Source organism: Equus quagga, chromosome 14 (genome assembly GCF_021613505.1).
Source record: "Equus quagga isolate Etosha38 chromosome 14, UCLA_HA_Equagga_1.0, whole genome shotgun sequence".
Taxonomy (NCBI): Eukaryota; Metazoa; Chordata; class Mammalia; order Perissodactyla; family Equidae; genus Equus; species Equus quagga.
The window spans coordinates 32,723,131-32,747,408 of NC_060280.1; the positions used below are offsets into that span (position 1 = coordinate 32,723,131).

Below are 24,278 nucleotides of genomic sequence, written 5' to 3' on the forward strand. Positions count from 1 at the left end.
GCAGCAGTTATGTGGCAAGACCACGAGAGCAGGGTCTTCACTAACCTTGGTCCACAAAAGGTCTCCTACCTGCCATCTTGCCTGCTGATCGTGTATCCAAAGAGAGGGTTATTGACGAAACTGACGTTCACACCAACCAGCGGGGTCCCATCTGATGTCATCACTTGACCACGAATGACACATGCGTGCCTGCAGGTACAGAAGAGAGAATAACATGATTTACTTCTCATGCTCAGAACCTTGGCTGGCAGGGAACTCCTGGAGGTGAGAAGACAGAAAGCTGGCCACTCAGCCATATCTTAACACCCAGGGGCTCATGGTATTCACTCAAGATGAACAATAATCTTTTTCTTTTCATATCACCTCAATTTAAGGCATCGAAGTGTCCTCTAAAGAATTATTATTGGGAGGTGTTTTCAGGTATCTCACTCAGAGCTTATTTTCTGAGGATACTCTATTGTGCTGGAGGAGATAAAGCTGATCCAAGAGGGGTCTACAGTGTACCTATGTGTGTGAATTTGGAGTCACTTGACTTGGCTTCGAATCCCAGCTCTGCCACTTTTTAGCTCTCTAAACTTGCACGGGAATGTGACAGATTTTTGAGCCTCTGTTCTTTTCATCCTGGTACAGAGTAAGCTCCATAAATGGCAGTGGTTATTATTGTCACTAGTAGTCTCATTGGAAGAAGACACACAAGAAAGTGGACAGGAGAGGGGGTACTTCCTCTCCTCTGGCATTGGAAGCAGGAGAAGGGCAGATGCTAGCATCCCCTTGGAGTGGATTCTGGAACCTGTTACCTCTCCCAACATCCCCCTCCCCTTTCCCTCTATATTCCAGACCACAAACCATCTGCTTTTCCCAAACTTGCCAGGCAAATGTTGTTTAAAGTCTCTGTCTCTGTGCAATGTTCTCCCATCTGCCTCACATGTCATTCCTGTATCCCTCTCTCAACATTCTCATCCTTTAAGACCAAGCTTCAAATGACACCTCTTCCCTGAAGCCTTTCTTGATGGCCCTAATTAGAAGTGGTCACTCTCTTCCAAGATCTGACACAAACACTCTGATACCCTACCATGCTGTACTTGTGTCTCCTCCCCACAAGATCCTGGGCTTTTTGAGGGCAAGGTCAAGGTCTATTTCCCTCTTTCTCTCTGAAGTGCCTGGAAATGCCTAGCAAGTATGAGGTCATTGTTTAAAAAAAAAAATGATGGATTGAGTAAATAATTGGGACAATTAGAGATCATCTAGAATGATAGTTTTTCAAAGATTCCAGAAACAGAATCTTTTCAGCACATGACATTTTATAAAGACCCCAAAGTAGAAAACAAATAAAAACAAGATCTGCTCTAAATGCAGTAGAGGTGGAGGCCCCTTCTCCCCATGGGATGATTCTGAAGACAACTCTGTGGAGCCTTGGTCTCTGGAGAAGCCAGAGAAAAGCCAGTTGGAAACGAATGAGTTAGTGGAAGAAGAGGAAACCTGGGTCCACAGAGGTGATGTTATCTGCCCGAAGCCACACAGGGAGGTGGTGGCAGAGCTAGGCCTTGTATCCAGGCCTCATAACTCAGCGTCCAACTCTATACCAGTCTGTTTACCACTAGCAATGGGTGGCAACGAAGGTGCTCACTGGTGTCAAAGTCCTAAGGATCAAGGCACTGGGAAGACTTCCCATGTTGACGAGACAAATCTGAGGCAAAGGCAGATGCCGCTGTCCAGACAACCTTCTCTGTTCACTTTGGTTCAGAAGGCTTTTTTTCTGGCCTAGGGAAGAGCTACTGATGAGGCCTGTGGGCATTCATAAAAAAAGATCTTAAACTCAGCCTCCGCTTTATTAGGTACCTACATTTCTACCTTCCTAGAGTGATAAACTTTTCTCTGTTTGATGAGAAAAGCAATTAACACCAGGCTTGTATGCAGCTGGTCTCACTAGTGTCAGCTTGTTCTTTCTGAAGGCAAGAACAACTACCCACAATGCATCAAGCTCCCCACCCCCACCCACCCCACCTCACCTCACCTCACCTCACTACACACAATCTGGTTAATGCTAATTCAGTCAGTGGTTTCCTTCCGAGGCCCTTGGCCTAAATGCAATTACATGGCAAACAAGTTAAGCGAGTGAGGCTCAGCAAAGACTCTCAGTCCTGCTCCGAAGGTCTCCCAATATATTTATGTGAAATTCTCTCTCCGCTAATGGGAAAGATTTGTTCCATCAATTGTATTCTGCTGGTACTGAGAGATGCTTTCTTTAATGGAGGAAAATTGAATTTCTTATTGCTGGAACTTTGTCCTTCCAGAGAATTACTAACAGATCTCATCTCCTGGTGCTGGCTACTATCCAGCCTTCTCCTGACATATGGGCCTTCAGATTCTGCCTGGACAATAACCAGCCCTCTGGGGATGGTTTCCTTTTGGGGGCTGCCCTGGCTGCTGCCCCTCATACACATGTGGGCCAGCCTCCTCCAATTTATCTCTCTTTGGGGATTTCCTGATAATTGGGAAACATTAAATCAGCACCATTTGGCTATCATGTAGCCTCCATTTCGGCAAGCCAGAACAGATGTAATTTTAGCCCAGGATCCTGTGGACTGCTTTGGATTCTGGAGAAGATTAAGTTGACTCTCTGCATCCCTGTAGGCCACAGAGCCCTCTTGCTAAAACAGGAATTTGGCTCAGGAATTAAGTCCTGGAGAAAAACACTTCCATCCTCCTTCTGTTTGACCATGAGTTTCAGTTGTCAAGAAAACCCAGTTTAACATAAAGACTTCCTTGGAAAAAAAGAGATGGAAAAGTCTGCTGTGTGGAGGCCTCTGAAACATGTCTCCTGCCATGTGTTTTGGTCTAGGAAGCTTTGAAAAGATGTGGGTGCTTGGCTGGGTTTCAAATACTTTCTTTCTTCATCCGTTTATTTAATGGATACCACCAGTGGTGTACCCGATAAACATTTCACAATTGGCTTTCAAAAGAAAAATAGCTTTAATCTGTAGCATTTGCCTATCTCTGTGGTGTAAATACTTCCACCACAGCCAATTTCACGCTACCAACGAGATGTCACTGAACCCAGAATTGGGAAGAGATGCACAGTTAAGACACCATTATACAGCAGTTCCACCACAGAGACATAATAGTCCTAAATAAACTCGAGAAAAGATAATAGTAAAATACAGTAAAATAATTAGGAAGTAATGAGTCTTGATTATTTGTTACCTCTGTATTTAATATAATTTATTTCATTTAAATTTTATATAATTTAATTTTTAATAATAGTTGTGTTTAAAAACTAGCTTGCAGAATTCCTGAACATTTAATAATCAGTTCTTGTGAGCTGGTATGAGCCGGCTTCTGTAGACCACTGGAACACTGACCCCAAACTAAAGGTCAATGTGGCTAAGAAATAGCTGCTGCTTCGATTAAGGAATTCTGTAAGGGAAGATTGCCTTGGTGAGAAATCACTAAAACAAGGTGCAAATCACTGTCACCAATCTTGGCTTCCCAGACGGCTCGTAGGATCCTCTTACCACCAGGCCTATATTTGATGTGTTTTGCTTTCCCTTGGTCACTATCTTGGCATAATGGAGTTTTGGGCTGTTATTTTCTACTCATCCTCAGAGTCCCATCTAAGCTGTCATCATCTCAGTGAGGCTGTTACCAGCTCTTCCTGACACAATTAGTCACCCCTCCTCTCGGCTCCTCTAAACCTTCCTATACCTCTCTGTGACTGTGACTGTCATACAGCTATATCATTCCATTCATATAGCTATCTTACATGCTTACGTGGCAGGCAGAGGAGGGCTGGGACCACATCCCCAGTGACTAGGGTAAGCATGGGATCTTGCTCCTGGAGTGTTTGTTAGGTGAAAAATAATCAAGTAACCAAAACTCAGAGAGAAAAGACTTGCTCAGGGTCATACAGCAAAGAACTCATTTGGCTGAGCTGACACTCAAAGCTAGAACTTCTTTCTTCCAGGTCCTTCCCTTTACTACTGTGTTATGTAAGTCACTAAATTCACTTCAATTTCATTAAAAAACTGGGCACCCACTATAAGTTAAGCACTGTGTTAGGTGCTCAGGTCACAGAAATGCATGAATTACAGTCCCCAGTTGCACCAAAGCCAATTGAAAATGCCCGAGTGTAGTTGTCTCTGACACCAGTGAGTCAACACATGGGTTTGGCATATGTCAGGCAGCTGGGATACAAAACAAGCAATTAGGCTGGGTGAACTCTGCCAGGAAGCAGTGCTCGAGCCAGGCCAAGGCGGGCGTCAAACATGCTGGCATTAGTCCAATCAGACACTCAGGGCCTGACTGAGGTGCCCTTGCTGACGCCATTGAGGGGAAGATCTGCATGACCGTTTCCTGAGGACAGTGGCCAGGTCTGGGATCAAGAGAGGAAACTGCTGGGGAGAGTGAAAACCACGGGGAAACAGGATCAAGCACATTAGAAACTAACCTCACCTGTTGTCAGGGAGAAGTGGGAGGGGTGTGGTGGAAAGAGCCCTGGGCAGGGAGTCAGCTCCTAGTTCTGACTTTGATAACTAACTGCATGACCCTGGAGAGTCATCCAACCTCTCTGGACCTGCACTCTCTCATCCATCCATGCAGCCTGAAGTTTTCCCACCTTGATGTGATACGGCATCCAACGCATGTTTAAGAACGTATAATGGTTTTAATTTGGTGCTACCCAATCCAGCTCAAGTAGCCCTTCTATACGTGGCTCCAGAATCTTAATGGAGCTCATACGATGCTTATACTTATCGCTGAATTCTTCCTTCTATATGGAAGCTTCCACCTATATGTTCACCTGAAAACTGCACACTCACTCTTGGGACCCACCTGGAGCATTCACTAAGCGGTACCCCAGCACTCCCACCCCTCTGGGCTGCCGCTGCAGGAGCTCTGAGTGCTGTCACACCATCAGGGCAATCTTTCCCCCAGCGGACCATGAGCTCCTTGAAGACAGGACCACATCTCCCTCACGGCTATACTCCTAGCATGGAGTGTGGGTGATGCTCATTTCTGAGTGAGCCAAAAAAAGCCTCCACCAGAACAGGTTTTTGCCCTGGAATTGGAATGCATGGCACAGAGTAAGCTTTTGATAAATTATTTATTGAAGGACTAAAGAACTGATGTGTTTCTGTAACTGAAGGTGGGGGTGATGCCAGAGAACTTGGAGCTACTTGACCTTGCCAGAGACATGGCTAGGGAACTGAGGGCAGGAAGGGCTGGGCTTTTGTAGTTGGTCAGCCCAAACTGCATCCCACGGCTTGGCTCCTTCCCTTGGAGGCCCCCCGCCCCGCCCCCACTGCCTCAGCTCGTGCCCTGCCACTTTGATTTCATAACCTCCTCATCTGTACCTCTTTTTTGAAAACTGTAAAAAATGAACATCAGAAATTAAATCAGATTTGTTACTCAATGTATATTATACAAGCAGATAAAGGAAGGTGAAGGGAGAAGAACAGAAGCTTTAATTTTTTTGTTACTAAATGAAAACAACTAATGAAGCTGGAATTCAGGAGACTGGAATCATCATTTGGGATCTTGGTGGAAAAAAGTAACTTTAGCCTTTCTCTGCTTTAAAGCATTTGCTACTCGGTGCCACTACTGGTTATGCAAATCACTCCTTTGCATTACATACTTTAAACAGATTTATATGCCCGACTTGTTCCAACCCTTAAACTGTTTTCTGCTAACTCATGCTGATTGACTGGGGATCTTTCCAGCATCTACTACACTTTATCCAATGACTTATAAGAACCTTACTTGGGCCCAAATGAGAAGCCCCACTTCACAGCAGCCTGTCAAACTACCCCATGGCGGGGGTTCCCAGTCAAAGCCTGACCCCGTCCACTCTGTAGCCTCCAAGACCTTCTTTCTAGCCTGGCCACACAGGCTGCTCTGCTGCTCCCTCTTTCTAGATTTCCATCTCCGTGCTCTGCCTGTTTCCTTAACCAGCTTTTCTAGCTTGATGTCTTCTGCCTACATACATATTCTTGGGGACCCATTAGTCCTGACATGTTAGAAGAGAGCTTCCTGGTCATCTCTTTCAAACTTCTCACTGTAGTGGTGAGGAAATCAAGTCTAGACACGGAGTGGACTTGCCCATTCTCGCAAGAGTTGCTAGGGAGCCAGGATTCAAATTAAGGACTTGTCATTTATCATCCGTGGGAACCCGGGAGTTCAACTCTCAAGCTACTGACCATCTGACACAGACATACACCTAGATAACTGAGAATCTCAGTCTGGTTTTGGTGCCTTAAAAATCAGGGTTAACCTCCCCAGAGCAGGGCTCTGAAAACTCTTCTTGATTACACACCCTTTCTGTAAACATTTTTGAGCAGGCTTCTTGGATGTCTTTATATTTATTAATAAATAGTACACATGTACTACCATCATTAGCTAATATTAGAAAGCATAATATACACTTGATGTACAGTTTAATGGATAAAAACGCATATTTCAAACAGTCTCCTTGGTAATTTCAAATCTTTTAGTTAACTTTTTGTGAGATTCTTGAAAATTTTGAATCTCTTGGTTACCTTTCTGTTAGATGTGATGAGAATGATCATTATTGTTTTTAACTTCATACCAGAGTTAAAAAGGCTTTGTACTAGGACTATGAGCTTTGCTATTTTCTGGTTTGCTTGTCTAATACTGTATTGTCTTTGATCTGTAGTTACTTTGCAAGAATCTTTCTATGCCACTGGACCATCTTATATGTGAATTTGGTTAAAATTAGATTTTACACACACACAAACACACACTGCAGTCATGCTGTAATACACTAGAATAAACCAGGAGAGATCCACTGTCTACTTCTCTAAGGAGTGGATCCCCAACTCCCTTAGAATATCTTGTGTGCTGGTCCAGACACACAGACAACTAACATCAGGACCAAGGAGCAAATCAGTGAAAACCTAGTGTTCCATACGAGTGAAACATTCATACTCTCTTATTTTTTAAGGTAAAAAGTAAACATAGATAAACATTCCGATATTTTCTTCCTGTACCTCATGGACCACGCAGGGCACCTTCCTTGGGACCACTGCACTGCACTGGAGTTACAATGGTGTCCATCTGTGATTTCTTTTTATGAAATAAACTCTAATATGCTACATATTATGATGTTCAAAAGCCAACTTCTAGTTGTGCTTTATTCTTTATAACTTATTTCAAAGATTTCATGTCTTTCAATGACATTTGGCCCAAACCAACAGAATTTGATCAAATCCCTTAACTTTTCATGTTCCTGACTTACTGCAGGGGAGGGGCCTGGACCAGATCTTCTCTTCAGGCACTCTGCACATTTAAGATCCTCAACTCTGCAAACTTTATCACTGTTCTTTGATCTCATTATCAGTAACTCTGGCCATACAGGTCATTTTCTGTACTGCCTCACTGTCTCCAGACAAAGTCCAAACTCTTCAGCTTGGCACATAAGTTCCTTCAGAATCTGGCCCGGGCCTGCCTCTTCAGGCTCATGTCCCATTTTTCCATTCTCACATCCTCTGCTGCTGCCATGTTAAATTACTTCTCATTTCCTGGCCTTGGCACGCATTTTATGCCTCCCTGCCTTTGTCTATGCTAGTTCATCTACCTTGAATGTCCTTCCTCCCCATTCCTCCTAATCTCTCCTTTAAGGCCTGCCTGTCAGGGAAGCTCTTCCTGATTTCCCCAGGACAAAGAAGTCACTCCCTCCTTGGGCGAACAAAGCACAATGTACTTACCCCACTAAAGCGTACTCATTAGTTCAAATACTTCATCTTCTTTTCTAGATTGCGAGTTCTTTGAGGGTAACAACCACATCCTTTTCATCTCTATAACTCCAGTGCTTAGCACAGGAGTAGGTCTGTAGTGTGCATCAATGAAGGTTGAGTAAAGAAATAAGTGGACATCACATGAGTGAATGACAGAAGATGATGACAGAAAAATACGAACACTGTCATTTCACATAGCCCAAAGCAAAAAATAGATACACAGGGGTTGAGGGAAGAGAAACACAGACAAAGGCCTGGTAAATGAGAATAGGGTTCAGTTATTGGAACTTCAATTGAGCACATACTATGTGCTACACACAGTGCTGGGTGGTAGGGAAGATATTTATTCATCTAGTTTCTTACTTATTTATGGAAACTCCAGGAGGGCAGTGCCTGTAGTTTCTGTTATATTTTCCATTGTATTCTAAGCAGTTAAATAACCAAGAATAAATGGATCAAATCTGTATGTCTGAGGAACTCACATTCTGGAATGAATATAAGTTGACTTTTTAAAAATCCTTGTATCAGAAAATACAGCTGCTATGGGATAAAAAGGGGAGCTGCCTACCGAGTCATTCCAGTATGTATGACATACAAACTTTCCCACAGCTAGAACGAAGCACCAGGCCCCGCCCAAGTACCCCAACTTCTGTTCTTCTGTTTGGAATTGGCCTCAGTTTCGACTCCACCAGAGGCTTCCGGATCACTTGCTGGGTAAGCGGAATAAACATCACCAGGAATTACTCCAGGTCATGACAGAACAAGCTTTTTCTTTCAGACTGTTTTGTGTATGTCTAGGAGAGGGAAGAAGAAATCCACAGACTTCACATTAATAGAAGTCTAATTAAGCTAGAAGGGTCCTGGGGTGACTGAGTCCAAGCGCCTCATTTACAGGTGATGGACATGACCTTTGGAGATGAGTAGTGCTTCCCCTCCATCACCCATCCAGGCCAGGGCACCAACAGTTCTGCTATGGTGCCCTGATACCACCTGGGGGCATCCAATGACAACATGGCCCAGAACTATTAGTATCTTTTGGGCCCTCAGGCTGTGCCTCCTGCAGAGCCCAGAAGCCACTGTTCTGTGGCCTCCTAGCTTTATGTGACTGTTGAGCTCCTTCAGGCACTCAGAAAGCATAAGCTCCCAGGCTGCAGCTCCGATTACCCAAGGCTGTGTGCAACCTGGCTGCTGAATGCTGATGCTTTGGGCATCCTCTGGAATCCTCTGGTATATTTTCTGCTGGCTGACAAAGGTGTACACAAGAACAGAGCCCTGGACTGTTCATAACACAATATGTTTAGAGAAGTGAGTCCACTGGTTGTGGCAAAGGAGAAGCAGGACTGAGAGAGGCTGGCTGGGAGAGATCATTTTGGAGGAACAAGGCTCCTGACTCTACATGATCGGATTGGCCAGGTCTGGGGGACGTGGCTTGGAAACACTCTCAGTGCGCTTGGGGACATGGAATGGGTGGTACATGTCTAGATAGGCTGTTCTCTGTGCTGAGTAGCCACAAGCTTGCCTCTAAGAAGACTTTTCAGGAGATGGTTTGTGCTGTTAGAAAACTCCAGGCAGCTCTGCTAAAATGTGACTCCAAACACAGTCTCACTGGACAAGTTCATTCCATGACTGTGTGTCCTGTCTTCCTGTCAGAGCACAGGACAGGTCCTGCTTTACCTGGAAAGGAAAGACTTCTTCTGCTTCATGGGAAAGGGGAGACCAGGATGGACCACAATTAGACCCACTTCCTGGGTAGGGGCTAATGCTGGGCAGAGATGCAGAGAGGGGCGTACAGAAAGTCCAGCTTGGTAGGCTAGATCTGAGGTATACAGCCATGGACAGGTGGCATTTAAAGGAAACAGTCATTCAAGGGACAGGGGAGGAGGACCTGACAGGAGAACAGGCCTGATGAGGGATCTCCCAAGGGCAGCTGGATGTGGATGTTTCATGTGTCACTAGGTAGTAATGTCCGGATTCCTAAGCAGAGCAGGGATGGAGCTCTAGACCCAGATGTGGCAGGGATGGGAGCCAGGCAAGAGAAGGCAAGGCTTGAGTCCTTGGGTAGCAAGGGTACCAGAATGTTTACAACAGGAGTTTAAGCATAGAAGTTAAGGCTGGGATTCCGGAACAAGACAGAAACCCATTTGGCAGAGCTGGGAAATGAAGGGCTAGAGAGGAACAGTAGGGAAGACTTGAGGCTGAGCAGCTGGGGTTGCTCTAAGCCCTTCTCCTCAGATTGGGGTTGGTCCTAGAGGCCTGCAGGTTAGACCCACCAGGTAGAGTCACAGGGCCCTGCAGAGGTGGGAGGAGGAGGTAGAGGCAGGGGAGGCCGGTGGGCAGATCTCTATCCTCTACCATAATACTGCCCAGAGGCAGCATCTCCCCCTCACAGCCCCTCACGGTGGGTTCACCTAGAGCCAACTCTGGCTGCCTCCAGGATTGATCGGGGGGCGGTTCCTCACTGCAGAGGTGTTTGCTAAGTCCCGACCCTGTTTTCTCCATTGAGAACAGTATCAGTAATGTGATGCATGGCTCTCCAATAGTTTAACTTCTTAGTGCTTGAAATGTTTCAGAGTTGGATGGAAATGCAGAAAATACCTGACTTACGAACACTGGCATTCCTGCTTGAGAAAGCCCTCACTCTCGGACTCCAAGTTCTCCAGGACTCAGGCTCTGCTGCTACCTTGCTGTGCCCAGAGCCTTCTCTGGCCTCAAAGATCCCTCTTCTACCACAAAGGGCTGATGATCTCAAAGGTCCATTCACTTCTGCCTGCCATGGTGCTAGGACATTTGCATCAATGACATAACTACACTAATACTTCAGGATAAGATTCTAATTTTCCTCCCAGTTCTCATGGTGACACTAAAACCTATATGAATACTAATGCCATTGCTAATGTTAACACTAACTTGCTATTTGTGACAATAGCCACTATCACTTACTGAATGCTTACTGCTCTGATACATAAGTGTTTTACATCTCATTTAATCCGCAGACATCTCCATGAGGTATGGATTACTATCCTCATAAGACAGATGAGGAAAGTGAGGCACAGCGTGATTAAAAGATTTGTCCCAAATCATACAGCTCGTGAAGGGGTGGAGCTGGGATTCAAGCCTAAGCTCCCTGCCTCTGCAGGCACGTTAGCTTTGCATTACATTGTGCAGCCTTAGAGAGAAAGTCAGGGCCAGCCAGGGTCACAGATTTGTATCAGTACCATGCTGTGTAGATTTCCAAACTAAAGATGCTGAGATGGGAATATAAAGGACCTTGCAGAGAAGAACAGAGGCTCAGCTTGTGGGCTCTAGGGTCAATCGGCTTGGTTTCAAATGCTGGCTCTGCCACTTACAAACTCTATGTCCTTGGCCAGGTTACTCAACTTCTCTGTGCCTCAGTTTTATATCTATAAAAGAAAGGTGATGAAGTCCCCATGTCATGTGGTTTGGGGGGAGATGTAAAGGTGTTACTACTTATGAAACTTACAAAGCATTTCAAACAATTTCCCTACACAGAGAACATCCTTGGTAAAAGTTAGGTATTATTACTGAATGTGTGTTATGCACCAGCCATTGAGCTTCTGAGTATTTTTTATCATTTAATCTTCCAAACAACCTGCAGGGTGGGAATTAGTAACCCCACATTACAGATGAGGAGATTGAGCCTTGCTCGCCCAAGGTCACTTGCCCAAGGACTTGAACGCAGGCCCTCTCCCTCTAAACCCCAAGTGGTTCCCGCTTCAGCACAGCATCCTCTGCTAATGCTTCCTGTGATGGACGGCTAGGAAGCAGCTTAGGCTACAAAGCAAACAGAGATCATAATTTGGTTTTGAAATCAATAAAGGAATGATCAAGTGGCAGAGGAGGAGTTGTTAGCTGCTCATCAGGATGATGTGAGAAGCTGCTGCCTGCATCCTGAATTAAATTCACCTAGTTGCTTTATCATCATAAACATTCACTTCAATGTGGGGAGGGATTTTTTTAAAAAACCAACATGAATAATATATAATGGCTGACATTTTGGAGGAAGCAGGATCTTTACCTTCTTCCATCTTCCATCAGGATAATTTATCATTGTCTTTTTCCCTGCCCCCCTTTTTTTAAACCGATGGGGTAGCCTGTCAGCTCAGCTTGTTCTGAAAACTCAGGAGTATAATTCAATAATAAATTCGCTCAGAGGCCAGCTGTCAGGAAGCTGGTGTTTATCTGCACTCCATTAGATGATCTCTCCCGCTCAGCCTCTCTGAGGGCTATCTGAGGGCTGTCTAAGGCCTGGGGTGGGGTGAGGGGGCCGGAGTGGCAAGCAAATGCTTTTCTTGTAACTGCTGTGCCACCAACATTTGTATATGGCTGTAGATCTGCACTGGGCTGATGAGTTATATTACATACATGATCTTTTCTCCCTCCTTTCCATTAGTTTTTTCCTCTTATAAACTCTTGCTTTCAAAATTTGTAGAAACTGCATGCCTTTATAAAGGGTCTGAAAGAAATTCTGAAGACTTAGGTGGCATCAGGGTTATTTTACTTCTGTTTCTAGCGAGCTGTAAGTTCTAACTGAGATGAAATGCTCCAACCTGGTGAGTGAACAGGTGACGGACAGATCTTTCTCAGTTCCTGCCCAAAACCACCTTTCCGGCCTCATAGTGCCCTAGGTTCTTCCTTCTCCCACATACCCGCTCTGCACACCAGGATCATATACCCCAGATTCCCTAAGACCATCCTGACTTCAAAAGTTAGAGCATGTCTCTTGACTTTTGATTTGGAGAATAATATCACCATAATTATGTTCCAGCCATATTAAAATTCTCTCTATTCTCTGATTATCCTGGAAAGTCATGCTGGTTCCTCAGCCTGGAATGCATTTTAAAATCCTCTTCAACTGAAACTTATAGTAAGCAATACAGCTTATTCAGTAGTGTACACACACACACACGCACACACACACACATACACACACGTTTCATGAAATACATATCCTTTTTACAGTGTGGCACTGATATTTTCCATTCCATTGTACCCCATTCCATTTAAATTTACTTCTTTAAAAAAAAGTTTCAACCCACTAAATTGATTTCATGATACCCTAATGGGGTGTTGTGACCTAAAGTGGGATAAATAATGTTTTAATGGCCAATTCTCCTCACTGAAGTCTTTGTCTCAGGCCAAAGGCCATCTCCTGCCAGAAGTCTTCATTCCTTAGTTCATGTGTTTTTTGCTCACTCATTTTCAAAAATAAATATTTACCGTTGCCTACTCTGAGCTAGGCCCTGTCCCAGGTGCTGGAGAAGAAAAGATGCACCAGACGCAGCCCCTAGCTCATGCTTGGGGCTCAGGGACAAGGATTGGCAGTGGGAGTGATGGCTTTGCTTTTGAAGTCCCAGAACACTTTGTCTCTGCTTCTCTCCAGGCACTTACCAGTGGCTGATCGGCTGACTCACTGATTCATTCTACCATTCACTGTGGTTTAGTCTGTGCCAACTTCTCTGCTAGGCACTAGGGGTTCAATGACTAGCAGGGCATGGAACACACAAGGAGCCCCCAATATAATAGGGTATAGATGTGTATCTTCTTCTTGCAGGCCTAGTGCAGAGCAGGTGCTGACCAACATTTACCAGATGTGTTCTGTGGGCAGCCCTGTCCCTCTCTGAGCCTGCCCAGTCTCTCCTCTCCACAGGATCTGACCCTCTCTATAGGATATGGTCCTCTGCCTCCTTCAGGATGATTGCTCTGGTCACTCATCCCTCTTTTTTCTAAAGTCCCCTGACTCTTTGAGTCTTTTCTCTTTGGGCTCAGTGTGTCGTGTCAGTTGACTTGGTAGCAACCTGTCCACACCCAACTACTTGCCTGAGTGAGCTGATAGCCTATTACGCTTAGAGGAGCCCAGAAAGACTTGACAACCTCACACTGTTTCTCTCACCATTCAGTGTTCTCCAACATATTCTGAACTGATATTCAAATAACTTGGGGGTAGTTCTTTTGTCAGAACCTCTTCCTGTAATCTGCTAACATGTCCAGCATTGGCAATCCACAATTATTCGCTTAAGTCATCTGTCTGCCCTACGTCCAGCCCTCTCAGTCCTGTCAGTTCCTCCCAAGAGAAGAGATACAGCCAAATTTGTGTACCAGGGAAACAGCTGCCATGAGTGTTCTTTGGGGAGGAAATGTCTCAAGCTGCCCTCCCTTTCCCAGCTGTCTGGTCCCAAGCTCCACAGTCTGGGTCCTGTCACCTGTCCTCCTTGTATGGGCAAGTCAGCTGGAGATGCTTCTTCCACCAAAGACCTGAGTGGCTCCTACCCTCCCACTCAAGTCACAAGAGAGGGCTTGTGACTCTGCAGTGTATTCTCCCCATGACTCCAGGTGAGGGACAGGTGTTCCTCTAGGCAGGTGGGGTCCAGGCATCCAGGCCAGGAAAGAAAGATCGTATTCAAGCCACCTAATTTGGTGATGGTAGTTCCCGTGCCTGCTATGTCCCCTCCTACTTTAGACCCACTTTAGATGAGCTGAATTCATTCACATCTCTATCACTTTACGTGGAGCTCAGGACAGCAGTGGCAGAATGTCAGATAGAGCTACTGTATTCAGTAAACCTGGATCAAACACCTGCTCTGGGCCAGGTGTTGTGCTGGGCTCTGGGGACCCAGATGAACCAGACAGGGTCCCTGAGGGAGCCCTTCCTTACTCTTCCATCTGGCGGTACTTCTGCTTCAGTTCTGAGTCAGGCTCTCTGCTTTCCTCCAAGGAGTCCAGCCCAGCTGAGAGCCCACTCTGCTTGCCTGGGTCCCTCACATCCTGGGGAGCTCCTGCCCAGCCTTCTCTGAGGGCCACACCTGCTCCAGGACTTTTGGCACCAGCTGGGGTGCTGCACAGAGGCCTAAGGAGCCCCCCATGTAACTCCTGGTGTCATTTGTGGATCTGGAGAGCCTCCTGCTTCCTTATCCCAGCCATGGGGTCAGGCCTCTGAGGAAAGGAGTTCTGGCGAGAGCCCTGGGCACTGAGGACTGGCTTGCTTGCTTCCCCCACAGAGGGGTGCTCCTGTCAGTTCCAACCTGGCCATGAATTCCTCTCCTGCCCATGGTCCCAGCATGCCTTGTACTTGAGCCCCCCGCAGTCAGACAGCCAGCCAGGAATCTACACTTCTGGGGCTGTCTTTCCTTGCTGGGCTCAGAAATGCTCTTGGGTCTCTGGGTGACAGCCTGCTTCTTGGAGCCTGTTAAATGGGCTCCCATTCAGACTATACGGATTGTGGCCCATCATATGGGGTGCAGGAGGATACAGGGTTTTCTGTCAGGCACAGGCCTTGGTGCCTCTGTATAACAATAACAAGTCAGGTCTGCCTGCCCATCAAAAATCCCACTCTCTGGAGAATGCCACTGGATTGCTCCCTGCCAAGGATCTGGGCCGACAGCCAGCTGGCAGAATGCTGCCTTTTCCCTTCCTCAAATAAGGACTCAACAATCACAACCTGGTTCTCTCTGGGTGACTGCCGGACTTTCAAGGAGGGCAGGTTACTCTCAAGTTTCGCTTCCAATTAAGGAATGGAGTTGGAAGCTCTTTTTCACACCATCACCACCACCACCATCATCTTCATCAGCATCACCACCGTCATATGATCATTTTTTGTGTGGCTGGGACTAGCTGAGAATTTAGGTACTTTTTGTTTTTTCATTTAATTCTCACAGATATCCAGCAAAAGAGACATTCTTACCCTCCTCTTATAGATGAGGAAATCGGAGCTCAGAGAAGTTAAGGAATTTTCCTAAGGTCACTTAGCTACAAGGTGGGTGCAACAACTTTAAATCCAGGTCTGACTGATTGCAAAGCTTGGGCTATTTTCACTAGGCCATGCTGTTGCCAAAAATGCCACCGTTTACTGGTCACCTATGTACCGAGCCCTGTGCTAGGTGCTTTATTTCAGTTAATCCTTTCAACGGCTTTCATGAAATAGTTACCGATATTGCTAATTTATAATTGGAGGCACGTGCACAAAGGTTAAATCATTTCTCTGAGGTCACACAGAGCGAGTGGGAGGTCAAGCCAAGATTCAAACTCCAGACACTTTCTATTATACCACATTCCTCCATTTGAGAGGAAAGAAAGCAACAACCCAAACTTGGTAACTGACTTCACTTTATCCCAACTATGTAAATAAGCACTGTATTACTGGCCCCGATCAAGATAATGGAATACCAAGTAGGCAGTCCCACGAGGAAAGCACCTGCTGCCTCATGTTTCTAAGTTTCCATTCACCTGGGCTTATTTTACATAAAGATCTGGTCGGGAATACTCAGTAGTGATAGATAAGTGTTTCTTCTGAATCTAGGTCAGCAAGGAGCAGGGACATCATGATTCAGGTAAATGGTAGGTGAAAGAGATTTTTTTTTTTGAGGAAGATTAGCCCTAAGTCATATCCACCACCAATCCTTCTCTTTTTGCTGAGGAAGACTGGCCCTGAGCTAACATATGTGCCCATCTTTCTCTATTTTATATGTGGGATGCCTGCCACAGCATGGTTTGATAAGCCGTGTGTAGGTCCATGCCTGGGATCCAAACTGGTGAACCCCGGGCTCCTGAAGTGGAGTGCGCCAACTTATTCATTACACCACTGGGCCGGGCTCAAGGTGAAAGAAATTTTTACAGTAACATTTGGAAGTTTCCATTATCCATTCATTTGGAGAGCAAATAGTATGTTCCAGGCCTTGCCCTAAGTATTACAGGTTTGGGGAGATAACTGGTCTCTGCTTTCAAAGCATCTGTAATTTAACTGAAAGTGACAGATACATAAACAACGATCTGGGAGCTTCTACTCCTGCTTCTGCTGCTAATCTGTAATGTGATTTTTAGCAGATGATTTTACCTCTCTGGACTCTGAATCCTCAGAATAAAATTAAGTAAAATAGATAATGTATCCATCCATCCTCCCTCCCAGCGTGCCTTTCTCTCTTTCCTTCCTTCCTTCCATTTCCTCATTGTTCAAGGTAATATATATGCATATTTGTCTTGAGCAGCTACTAAGTGCTAAAATGAGTAAGACACAGTTCTTTCCTGGAAGACTCACTTTAGAGGGGGGACAGACATTTACATGTTCACTCTATTAAGCCATTTGCCCAGAGCCATGTATCCAGTAGTGGCAGGGTCAGGATCTGAAACACAAGTAGGCCTGACTCTGAGGCTTATCCTCTTTCTTTCTGCTGAGAGGTCCATTTCTCCCAGTACACGTTTCTCAAGTTCCCCACTTGACTGGCTCCTTAAGGCGAGTTAGACCTGCTGGAGCAAGAACACTGAAATCCCTGTGTGGGTGCCACAGTGATTCATGGCACGTAAGCAGTGGGCTTGGTGAGTGACAACAGGACATTCAGGGTACATGGTCCCTGCTGGCACTGATCTGGATGGTATGGTAAGGGCACCCCTAAAGCAGAACAGCCACTGGAAGGCAACCAGCCAAAGTTCTAATCAGATCCTATAATGGATCCAGTAAAGAAAGGCTGAACTAGTAATATTCCCTTGGTAGGGATAATATTTACATCTCCAGTTGCTTAAAAGAACTCATACCACTGGAAGGCCCACAAGCATACATACAAAATCACACAATTGAATAAAAGAGCAGGAAGCTTCCTACACGGAGACAAAAGCAGCATTTCTGGCGAAGATAAATGAATAGGTTTCTCCTTAGTCTATTTCTCCTCCTGGCTATGCCACTTGACAAGCCTGTGGATTTGGGAAGGTCCCTTAACCTCTGAGGTTCTCAATATTCTCAGGGTAAGTTGAAGCAAAGGTTTGGACTACAAAGAACCTTCATCTTTAAAATGGTTACAGTTTGAATGCTTTTACACAGTCGTAGTATGCCCCTCTTGCTGGGCTCAGAGTTCTTCCCCCACTTCATGGTTGTCATCTTGTCATGGCTCCTTACAAGGAAGGGCCAGGCAGTGGAAAGCATGGGCTCTGGAGTCCAACGGGCCTGCGGTGTGAGTCCCAGCTCCATCACATCCCAGGAGCGAGGGCTTCTCCTTAGGTTCCCAGTCACACTCTGGGGATGGTAAAACCACCTCCCAGGACAGCTCCCCAGGATTCCTGCTTAGGTTCTGGCTCTTCTCCCCTTATATGTTCTCCTTGAGCAAACTGTTATGTGCTCATGGTTTCAACTGCTGCTTGTTTGTTCATGGCTCCCAAATCAAGATCTCCAGCCCTAACCTCCATGTAAACCCCAGAATTGCTTATGAACCACAAACAGACATTTCCTTTTGGGTGTCCTACTGAGGTGTGTCCCTTCCTTGCCCTCACCGTGCTCAAGGTGTAGGTCATCACCTTGCTCCCAACCCTGTTTCTGCTCTCAGGTCCCTGACCTAGTGAAGGCACCACCATTTAGCCAGGCATCTGAGTAAGAGACTCCTCTCTCCAGCATCCCTCAGACCAATGACTAAGCCCCGCTGATTTTCCCTTTTACATACAAGTTGACGATGTCCTTCACCATTCCCACCCCTCCTCACTACCCCATTGTCCCCTTAGGGCAGGAACTCCCTGGCACAGAAGTCGTGATCATAGAAGATACACAACCTGTGACTGCTGAATTGAACTGTGCTGACTTTTAGAGAAAGCTCTGTATATATGAGGCATCAATTCATTAGGCGATGTTCAAAAAATATTATGAGAAATCTCTCATTCCTGGATACCTTTTCCTAGTTCACAGACCCTGATCTGGGGAGCAGAAAATGGAGAGCTGTCTTTTGCTGGCTCCTGTGCCCTTTCTTCACCCCTGGATCTTTGTACAAGCTGTTCCTTCTCCCTGGGACAGCCCCTCTCCCTTGCCTAGGTAACTATTTCTAACTTTAAGTGTCAGTTCTTAAGTCGTGGCCTTCCCCCTACCCAGGAGTACCTCCTCTATGTTCTCAGAGTACCCTGGGGGCTTATTTCTGGCCTATCATGCTGGAACTGTCCTTTTTGTCCCCCTAGTGGACTGTGAGTGACCAACGGGCAGGGACTGTGTCTTACTCACCTGTGTGATTCTAGCACAAGACCTGGCACAGAGTAGACCTCAATAAAACATTGTCCAATGGATGACACAACTGAAAACTTGTGAAAGAAGGCATGGGCTTATGGCCTGGGACGCCAGCATAACAAAGACTTCTGGACATCAGCTCTGCGGGTGAACGGTGTCAAGCCTTTCAGCTCATCTGGAGACCATGGAATCAGTAACAGCTGACTGCAAAGTGGGTATTGATCCAGGATTCCCCTTGGACCTTTGATTTCTCACTCTTTCCATCTATCACTCAGTAGGAACAACAAAACTTGGCTCATAAAAATTTGAAATGCCTTGGATAGTAGTTTTCTAATCGTGGGTACCCGAGGCTGCTTCTCTGCCTCCCCTGAAGTTCCATCAAGAGCCTTTGATGCCCACCCTCCTGACCTCCTCCCACCCTACCCACCTAAACGTGGCCCTGGAGGTGATTCAGTTCTCCCTCAGAGAGCCATGGCCGGAGTGGGCCCAATGGACTCACCCTCCATCAAAGGGATTCTCCCCGGGGATGACGTGTGTGCTGTCCCTGCCCACGAGGAACTTGATGCGGTCGTAGAAGGAGTGCAGGTTCTGCTGGGACACGGGGACCTGTGTCTCCTGGATGATGTCCAGAGGGTCAGGGGAGCCCAGGCACAGCGGGTTGACATGACAGAGGGGCTGGAGGCAGCAGTCCGGGTCCATGCAGTCCACCAAGCCATCTGCAGGGGTGACAGAGCATGAGGTTTATATTACCATGTTCAATCAGCCATGTTTGTCCACAGGCCTTCATTCACTTCTTCTCTATTTCCTACTCATTGAGAACTTTATAAAGTGCCTGGTATAAGCCAAGGCCTTTTTTGGGCACCAAGGAGATCCAGGTGCTTCAGAGCTGGTCCTAGCCCACTCAACCAGTAGGAGAGACAGACACGTACGTGCACAGTGTGACATGTGCTATTTTTTTTTCTAAAAGATACAAGGAATTATATATAAGAAGGCCCAGAGGTGAGATAATACCTTGAACATTTGAGATGCTAAATTCAAAGGCTGGGCTCAGAAGCTGAGAGGACTAGCACAAGAGGAGACGGCCGAGGGTGGCAGGACGTCTGTTGGAGCAGGTGGGCTGGGCATCTCGGGCCAGTTTAGGGAGCTTGCATTTCACCCGCTGGACAATGGGGACTACTGAAAGGATTTAAGCAGGGGGTATCTTCATCAGATTTGTGTTGTTGAAAGAACAACTCCTGTAAGGAGGAGAAGGGACTGAAGGGGGCTCAAAATAGAAGCTGGGGGCTCCATGGGGTAGAGGTTGACGAGGTTGCACAGGGGAAGAATAATGGTTGCTGAGACCAGAGTAACAGTGGAGGTTGAGAGAGTGCATGGTTTGGAGAGACATTTAAGAGGTAAAATCGATTAGGATCTGGTGATTGACTGGCTTTGGGAGTGAGGAGGAGGCAGTGTCGGTGAAGGCACTGCAATCCCCAGGACCTCTCCCTGTTGTGGTGGAAATATGTGGAGACTCAGCTCCGCCCTCTGTGAGAGGGGCTTTCTGAGTTTGCTGGATGGTTTCACGTCTCTGACCCAGTTGCCATTAGAAGGGAATTTTCTTTACCACGTGGATGGATTTCTTCAGGACTGAAAATTATATTACAGCTTCCAGCTTCCCAAAGTGCAAAGAAAGAAATCCTACCAGGCCACAGATTCTTGGTTGCATTATCCCAAAGTCTTTTACAGGCACCCAACAGAATAGCTTCAAATGGGTCACAAACCCAGGGATTAGAGGATTAACTTAAAACGGATCACAAACCCAGGTCCTCCAAAGTGGGGGACTAGAAAAGCCCAGAGTCACAGTCTGTGTGCTTCACAGGCACAGAACAATCTAAGGATATGTGCTCCTCTGTGGGTTCAAGTTCTGCCTCTCCTGCTTACTAGCTATGTGACTTTGGGCAAACTTCCCCACCACCCTGGGGCACAGATCCTGTTCTGGTTATCTCTGTGCTATCTCTAGCACTTGGTATAGGTGTTTAAAACATGACTGGCAAATAAATAAATGAATGAAAGTGGAATGAATTAATTAACAAATGAATCAGGGGACAATACCAAATGACAGTCCATAAAGCCAGGAAACCATTATCTTCACTCAATTCAGTCCAACAGTGTGGTAGGGAGGGAGGCTCAGGAGGCTCAGAGACCGAAGTTCAAGACCCAGAATTGCCCCTAAGAATGACCCTGGACGAGTTCTTGCACTTGATGATCTCTCTAAGCCCTGGTCTCCTCATCACTGACACGGCTCCCTCACTTCTGTCTCTGAGGGTTTACACCATAGATGCCATCCATCAGTTATCGTATAATCACTGGCCAGACGGGGGGCTCCACCCACACAGGCAGTGCCCTTAAGCCTCCTTACCAGCAACAGGGGTGTTGTGGCCATAGGCAACCTACTTAACCTCCTTGGAACCCAGTTGTTCTCCTTAATAAGTTAGGGACAAAAATCCCTTGTCTTTCTTGTCTACTTCTGCACGGTATCCAAGACCTTATAGCTTCCTTGAGAGCAGCACAGTGGTAAAGAGCACGGACTCCAGAGCCAGACAGTCTGGGGTCAAATCCTGGCTCTGAAACTTGTGCAAGTTACTCAAACCCTCTGGCCTCAGTTTCCCGCATCTCTTACAAGGGGATTATAAGAGTGTTACATAAGTATTTGTAACATAAATGAAAAGCATAGTATATGTCCCCAAATCTAGCAGAGCACCTGACCCATGGTAAGTACTTAATAAGGGTAGTTCCTTCCTTCCTGACCCTGAACCTAAAACATGGCTCACCAAAGTGAAGGGCCATTTGTCCTTTGTCTGCTCACCTGCCAGATTCATCCTGAGATGTGGAGCAAAGGCTTCCCCTCACCCTAGCCCTGTCCTGGGTCCTAACTTGGGGCTCCTGTCCCAGCTCCCAGGATATACCAAGTCACTGCCTAGCGAGGCACCTGTCTTCTCCTGCAGTCGGCGGGCTCCATCACACGTTCCCGTGCTGCCCCTGTCAGACATTGCTTAAACACATAATTACAGCCCAAGCGGAGGGTTATTTGCATTCTGCTATTGATGTTAGCATGACAGATTCAGCTGCCGCATCCATAACTCTACAGAAATGCCCCATTATTCAATCCCAGTGAGCAGGGACGTTGACCATTAAATCAGCTAGCACAATTGAAGGGCCGTGAAAAGTCATGGCTAATTTGAAATTTTATTAGCTCTTGCCTGCTCTTGTTTACCACCGAAGCAGTCCCTGGAAGCCAGTTTTTTACCTCTTTACAAACACTCTGCTCTGTGGCACCTTGGAAGAAACTGCTTCCTGATCTCTAGTCCTGGGGGAAAGTTGGCCAGGAATTATTGTTACCATCACTAATATTTATATGAAATGATGATAATCACAGCTGCCACTTATTGAGTGCCAGGCATTCTGCTAAATGCTTTATAAGGAATCTTTTCAAGGAATGTGTCATTGAATCATCCGAACTCTACGAAGTAGCCACTGCCATCACCATCCCCCTCATTTTAGAGAGAGAGAACCACAGGCTCAAAGTGGTAAAGTAACTTGGTCAAGGTTGCAGAGTCAGTCAGTGAAGAAGCTGACTTGGAATCTGAACTCAGTTCTTTCTGAAGTAGGAAAGGTTCTTCGAGTCCTGAAGAGACTTTGAGGAACCATTTCTTAAATGGAAAACATCAATTTATGAGTCTTGCTGAAATACTTCTCTTCGCTGCTCTTCCAGCACCCTGGGCGACTTCCATCACAGCGCTCATCTCCCCATGTTGTAATTTTGATTTTCTCTCTGTCTCCCTCCCCAGATAATGGGCTGCTGGAGATCAGGGGCTGACTCATTCCAGGATCCCAGCACCTGCTGCTCTAGCTTTCAGTTTCATCCTTGCTTCTGGAATCTGGGGCTTTACCCTGCTCCCCTTTATTCTTTTTTAAAAAAATCAGCAATGAACTTTAAAAATAAATTGTTGTTTTTTTGTGGTCAGAGGGGCTTTGTGACGAGCTAGTTAGCCATTCTGCTGGAAATGGAAGTCTCTGCGAGGGCTCTGAGCTTCAGTTTGCCCATCTATAAAATGAACAATCAGACCCACCTCATAGAGATGCTGGTAGGATTACGTGAGATCCTGGATGTGAAGCACTTAGCACGATGGCCAGCACCTAAGAAAGTACTTGATGAATCACAGTCACTATGAGCTCCTGGCCAGGTGCTTCCCTTGAACAGGTATCCTGCTAACAGACCTGCCATTTGGCCCTGCCCTGGCACCCTCCCTATGCATACACTTCAAGGCAGCCCTCTCTGGATGCAGCCTGGCCTTGGAGAACTGAATTAGATAAACATGGCCATAGGTGTCACACCTGTAAGTTAGGGAAGTAGAGACCACAGGGGATGGAGAGGTTGGGGGTTCTCTGAAATGGGGATGTCACACAAACAGTGTGCTTATGAGAGCCTCTGGGACTGGGGCACTGTCACTGTGTGCTTCGCAGGTTTGAGTGAGTAATGCCAGGCCAAGAATTCTGTCTGCCTACACCTTCCTATGTTGATACTCCCTAATCACTCACTCAGCAAATATTGGTTGAGTAGTAAAAGTGGGCTAAATCTCCACTAATAGAGACACTCAGATTTAAATGAGATGCATATTTTACAAACGAGTAGCCCCACAGAATTCTTATCAAAGGCTCAGTTTACAAGACCAGCTTTCATGTGAATCTCTCTATATTTTCAAATGCAGCATATGGCAGCCTGAAACAGGGCAGATGGCTGCTCTACAGGAAGCGAGACTCTTCCACAGTTTCCTTTTCTTAGGCATAGATGACAAATTTTAGAAGAGTAGTAGTAAAAGGAAAAAGTATGCTTTCGGGACAGAAAAGTAAATTTTGGGGTAGACTAGAAACATCAACATAGAGTTTTCGGGATGCTCTGGTCTTGGCTAGTTTTGAAACATTTACATTTTCCAAGCACTTTATATCTCACTTAATTGTATATTACACGCAAGTTGGCCATGTTCCATATATTTGCTATTCCCATTGAGAGACTCTCCTTATGGCAGCAGAAAAAAGCCACTAGAAAAATAGAGAGGATTTTCCTCTATTTCCTTAAAATTTTCAATAAAACTCTCCTGAACTCTAAATCCCAACTTTTGGGAAAGAATATTTTTTTCCCCCAGAAATTTCCTTTTTCCTCACAGTTCTGAAGGCCTCCTCCTTCTCCTGGTGAAAGTGGAGAGGGGCAGAAGAAAGTGTCAGAGGCCATTCAGGCTCCTGGAGGCTGGGAGGGGTCAGCAGTGCCTCTGGTGGAGGGCAAAGGAAAGGGAGAAGGAGAAAGGCAGAATAGAGATTGAAAAGAAAGATAAAAGAAAAGAAGAAAGGAAGGGAGGGAAAAAAAGGAAAAAAGGGGCCAGGTGTCTGGGCACTAAAGAAACATTCCAAAGTGGTTCATGTACTTGTGGCCCTCGAACCTGAAGCCCTCCAGTGCTGAAACACTGCATGGTGCATGAAGCACTGGCTTCTGCTAACATTTCCAT

The 24,278-nt window shown here is 46.1% G+C and overlaps 1 protein-coding gene across 6 annotated transcripts in view; it reads right to left on the bottom strand.

Moving 5' to 3' along the window:
• The window catches only part of TENM4 (teneurin transmembrane protein 4), a 727,387-nt gene that overhangs the window by 72,474 nt on the left and 630,635 nt on the right, over nucleotides 1-24,278 (bottom strand). For all 6 annotated transcript variants that reach the window (XM_046686180.1, XM_046686184.1, XM_046686179.1 and 3 more), the window contains 2 exons: nucleotides 19,238-19,454; nucleotides 70-189 (listed from right to left, as the gene is read on the bottom strand). In XM_046686180.1, the coding sequence (XP_046542136.1) occupies nucleotides 70-189; nucleotides 19,238-19,454 (337 nt within the window). The remainder of the gene's footprint in view (nucleotides 1-69; nucleotides 190-19,237; nucleotides 19,455-24,278) is intronic.